Source organism: Parasteatoda tepidariorum, chromosome 3, assembly GCF_982258835.1.
Source record: "Parasteatoda tepidariorum strain Cologne lab strain chromosome 3, Ptep-v5.0, whole genome shotgun sequence".
Taxonomy (NCBI): Eukaryota; Metazoa; Arthropoda; class Arachnida; order Araneae; family Theridiidae; genus Parasteatoda; species Parasteatoda tepidariorum.
Genome location: NC_141757.1, coordinates 26,732,192 through 26,737,631, shown reverse-complemented (window position 1 = coordinate 26,737,631; position 5,440 = coordinate 26,732,192). Strand labels below are relative to the sequence as shown.

At 28.9% G+C, this 5,440-nt stretch overlaps 1 protein-coding gene across 1 annotated transcript; it reads left to right on the top strand.

The window, feature by feature from the left end:
- Positions 1 to 210: 210 nt before the first annotated feature.
- On the top strand, positions 211 to 5,021 carry LOC147813479 (uncharacterized). Its single transcript, XM_087158988.1, has 2 exons — positions 211 to 504; positions 1,447 to 5,021. The coding sequence occupies exons 1-2, from the start codon at positions 352 to 354 to the stop codon at positions 4,168 to 4,170; spliced, it is 2,877 nt and encodes a 958-aa protein (XP_087015114.1). The 5' UTR covers positions 211 to 351; the 3' UTR covers positions 4,171 to 5,021.
- The last annotated feature ends 419 nt before the right edge of the window (positions 5,022 to 5,440 follow it).

Genomic DNA, 5,440 nt, shown 5'->3' with positions numbered 1-5,440 from the left:
ATATCCGGGAGTTCACTATAAACCGTGTTTCCTATAGCGGGGTTTGACAATACCTCCTAAAATAAGGAAGGCCTCAGCACGGGTTAACATAAATGAAAAATCCGATCCGTGAGTAGTCCAACGAAGTAGACCTGAATGGCTGCCACATTCTTCCATTAGCATTGGCGTCATTCATACCTTTGATTTTGGCGAAATGGAATTCCGATGACCATTACAGTCATTCCCTTAAACCCTTGTTGGCGCCTGTTTTTCCCTTCCACGTGTTTTGTTATTTTTAATTCGTTTTTGTGAAGTTTTAAGTTTATTATAGCTACTGTTGGATTACATATTTGCAATATATATTAATGTGTCATGCCTTACCATTGCTGTGCAGTAAACTGCAAAGGAAATTATGCTAACGGTCCAAAAGTTGCCGTATTTAGTTTTCCCAAAGATGAAGCTCAACAAAGACGTTGGCTACAAGCACTCTCACGGAAGGATTTTATCATCACTAAGAATTCTCGAGTAAGTTTTTTCACTTATTGTTTATTTCTGTTGCAATCGGGGTTCGTTGATTTAAATCAACAATTTCTTTTTTAAAATATTCATTCATGTAGTTAAATCAAATTATATTAATTTTTTTTTGGAAAAAAATATATATTAAATTTAGAAGGCATTTTAAATGAGATTGTACAAATTTTTCATGATTTTCATAGTTTTAAAATTTGTTTTAATTACATTTTTGTGTGAGAAAGTTTGACAAAATATGAAAACATATTGCAGGCTATAAAACTCAAACAATATGAAACGATATAAAAAAAATATATGTTAAATTTAGAAGGCATTTTAAATGAGATTGTACAAATTTTTCATGATTTTCATAGTTTTAAAATTTGTTTAAATTACATTTTTGTGTGAGAAAGTTTGAGAAAATGTGAAAACATAATGCAGGCTATAAAACTCACAACAATATGAAACCAAAAATTTAAATAATTCAAAAAAAAAAAGAAAATCACGAACCTCTGTTACAACAGTTCTATAAGTATTTTAATATTGTTTTTCCTAGAGTGATAATTTAAAATTTTACCTGAAATTAAAAGTTTTACTTAAATTTTAATTTGCATCTCTTACTTCATTGGGTATTGTGCATTACTAGTCTTGGTTTTGTGGGGAAAAAAAAGAAATTGTAATTGAAATTTTAATTTGAATATCATATTTCATTGAGTATGACTTTCAACAAATATTTTGATTTTTCTGAAATTGTTTTCCGTTGAGTTTAGAAATATGAAAACATTTTAAGAGTGAGAACTAAATGTGAGAACATTAAAAGTTTTTTTAATTTTTTTTTTTACATCAAATATGTAAAAAAGTTTATGACATCAAAACTATAAAGTATTTAGTATAATATTTTTTGAAAAAATAGTTAAGAATAAAAACAAAGTACTTAAAATGTATACTTGTTTTTAGGTGTGTGAGAAACATTTTTCATCGGATGTCATAGTTAAAGAAACTGTGAAAACTGACCCAAAGACTGGTGAAATAAAAAAAATTCCCCTAAGTCGATTTAAATTGAAAAAAGATGCCATTCCTACCATTTTTGAAGGTTGTCCAGAGAATATGACTAAAGATCTTCCTCTGAGAGAATCGCGAGAAGACAAATTAAGGAATTTAGAAGAGAAAAATTTTAATCTTGCCATAAAAGAGAGTTTGCAGGCTTCTGAGGAATATGAAAAAAACCATTATTTCAATAATTATGAGGAATTCAAGAGGATTCTCAGAGATAACATGGATTCGTCATGGTCATGCCAGGATTTTATTTCAAAAACATGTTTCTTTTCTTTCTGTTTTGAACCTCAACCTAACATTATAAAATCTGTAGTAGTCAATGAAAATTTATCTGTGGAATGTTTTTTTAAAAATGTAAAGTTATCATCAATTGGTAATTTTTCTATGCCCTATACTTTAACCTCTATAAATGATTTGCAACAAATTTTGGATTTATTTAAAAATACAAACTATATTCATAGCTCTAAAGATATTATTGATTCAGTAAACATTTTACTTACTAAGTTAAAACCTCTATTGCCCGCAGATAAAAATTCAGTCATTGAGTTTTTGTCTGAGGAAATTTCACTGTTAACTGTTGATAAAAATGTATTGCGTTATAGTTCAAATTTTTTGATATTTTGTAGTTTAGTTTATTCTATTTCACCTCATTGTTATAAATTTATTAGAAATTCTAACAACCTAATTTTGCCTCATCCATCAACTATAGAACGACTTTGTTCATCATTTAGCATGAATCCCAAAGATGAACAATTTGATGAAAATTTTTTGCTTTATGCTAAACAAAAAATTCAGTATTTAAATGAACACCAAAAAATTGTTTCCTTAATGATGGATGAGATACATTTAAAACAATACTATGATTATAAAGCTGGTAATATTGTTGGAAAATCTGTCAATAATGATAAAGCAGCTAATTCTGCTTATGTTTTTATGTTGCAAAGTTTTTTATCTGATTTTGAAGATGTTGCACACATTTTGCCTGTTTTCAATATTAATGCTGATTATTTATACACTTTTCTTGTAAAAATTATTTTAGGTTTGGAAAAAATTGGATTTCATATTTTATGTGTAACTTCTGATAATAATTCTTTAAATGGTAAAGCGATGTCCTATTTTTCTACCCCATCTAAATTAAGTTTTGTTTATGCCCACCCAGCAGATCCCGAAAGGTCATTATTCTTTTTATTTGATCCTGTACACATTTTTAAATGTTTAAGAAACAATTGGCTCAATCAAAAAAATGGTCATAATATGTATTTTTTGGACTTTTCGGATTTTTCTAAAACTAAAACTGCCTCTTTTAAAACTCTTAGAAACATTCATTCTTTGGAAGAAGGGCAGTTGATTAAATTTGCGTATGGAATCTCCATTAAGGCTTTAAATCCCACTAGTATGGAAAGACAGAATGTGAAACTTGTTTCACAAATATTTAACGATCATGTCATTTCAGGTTTAAGAGCTCTTTGTGAGCAAACTAATGACCTTAGTTGTTCAGACACAGCCGATTATATACAAATTATTTCAAATTGGTGGAAAATAATGAACGTGAAAAATCCAAATAAAGGTGTTCACAAAAAGGATAAATTTTCTGAACCAATATCAAATGCTGGTAATGATGAAAGAATTGTTTTTCTCAAAACCTTTCTTAATTGGTTAACTGCTTGGAAAGCAGCAAATTATTCTTCAGGATTTTTATCTAAAGAGACATTTACTGCTTTGTTTCATACTACGAGTGCTGTCATCGAATTGTCAAAATATTGTTTTGAAAATTTAAATTTCAGATACTTTCTCACGGGCAAAATACAAACTGATGCTCTTGAACGTCGTTTTGGAAAATTTCGGCAACTTTCTGGGGGGCAATATAATATATCAATAAGACAAGTTTTTGAAACAGAAAGCAAATTGAGATTACAATCTGTTGGCCCGTTAAAAATTAAATCCTCTTCTTTTGGTGAAATAGATATCAATTTGGTAGAAACTGATAATGCAGAAAATGAGGTAGAAAATGAAAAATTAAATTTTGGTAAAGAAATTGATGTTAATGAAGATGATTTAATTCCATTAGTTTGTATTTTGCCTGTGCTTACTTATATTGCTGGTTTTTGTTGCTATTGTTACTTAAAACGTAAAAAATGTTCATCTTGTGAGAAATCTATCACATTAACAGATATCGAAGAAAAATTTAATGTGATAGATGAAGTGGAAAACTCTTACATTCAAACATTAGACAGAGGTTGTTTGGTATACCCTAAGCATAAAATTGTTGACATAATCTTGCACGCATATGTGGTAGTTCAAAAATTAGTTTCTGAAGAGTTTGAAAGCTCATTTCTACAAATGCATAATCATAAAGTTTTGGCTATTGATACTACTATTAATGTTTTGGAAAGAAAGGAAATATTCTTAAATAACAATCAATGCTCTGCTCACGATTCCAGTTTCATTGTAAAATTTTTGGTAACTCGAGCCATTAACACCTTTTTAAGCAATTATTGTAAAAAGCTAAATGATTCAATTTTAACTGAACGACTTAATAAAAAGAAAGCTAACTTAAACTTAAAAGTAACTAAATCTAAAATTGAACCAGAAACTAAGAAAAGAAAACTACAAACATTAAAATGAAGGAGCTGCTTTTTTTCTTCAACATTAAAATAAGAAATCAATTTTTGATGCAACTTTTTGTTTTTCTGTTTTTTATTTGTAACTTTATAGACAAGTAGCATTATAATACTTTTTGAGTTTATTTGAAAAATATTTTGTATGACTAGACTAATAAATTAATGTTTAAGTTAATGTGATCTTTTTTATAAGCTGAAGAGATTTAAAATGAAATCTTACATTGTTTCTATATTTGTATTTGAAATAAACATTTTTGTTGCTTGTTCTATCACTTTTCATTTTTGAAAGCTGTGAGCTAGTAACTTGTAAAAAATTTTACTGTATAATTTTACTATACTACACTAATTTAAAATTATGTTCAAATTTCAATAAAGTTAAGGATATAACTTTATATCAGCTGTCCTAAAAATGAAAATTTGTTTTCATAAAAATTTTACTCAATAATAAAATTATTTATTATATATAGCATGTTTTATGTATATATTTAAATGAAAGACTAATACTAAATGCTTACATAGATAAATTGCCAAATAATATTGTCTCATTCCATAACATAAATTACAAAAGGTATATTAGACTGCAAACCTTTTTTTTTAATATCTTTATTTCAATTGATAATGCAATTAAAATAATTTGTCTCAGAATATTAGTATACGTTTGATAAATTTCATTCTTTTCAGTAGAGAAGTAAAGTGCTTAAAAAAATTTATTTTTTGAAAGGTAAGTTTCTAGTTAAAAACAAACTCATATAAAGTATCCGATCGAAGCTTTTCTGAAAAGACGCGGCAAGGATTCGCGTGGGACTACTAAGGATTGAGAGGGGTGTGTCGTGCTGAGGCCTTCATTCTAGGAGGTGTTGGGTTTGACTGTATATATATATATATATCATGCACGGAAGAATATCATGCACTTTTCTTTCTTAAATTTAATAAGCCACAATAAAGAAGGAACATTACTATGCTACACTGAAGAAATCTCCAGTGCAATTGATGTTCCTGTTGTTCTGCTAGCAGGAATTCGTCTCAAATAACAACGCCTCCTATAGGTCGTTGCGTTCGCGAATTGTTTTTATATGAATATTTTTGTATCCCTAATTTAAAGTTACTGTTGCTGTTGTTAATTTACGTCGCACTAGAGCTGCACAATGGGCTATTGGCGACGGTCTGGGAAACATCCCGGAGGATGATCCGAAGACATGCCATCACAATTTTGATCCTCTGCGGAGGGGATGGCACCCCCGCTTCGGTAGCTCGACGATCTGCGCGCGAAGTCG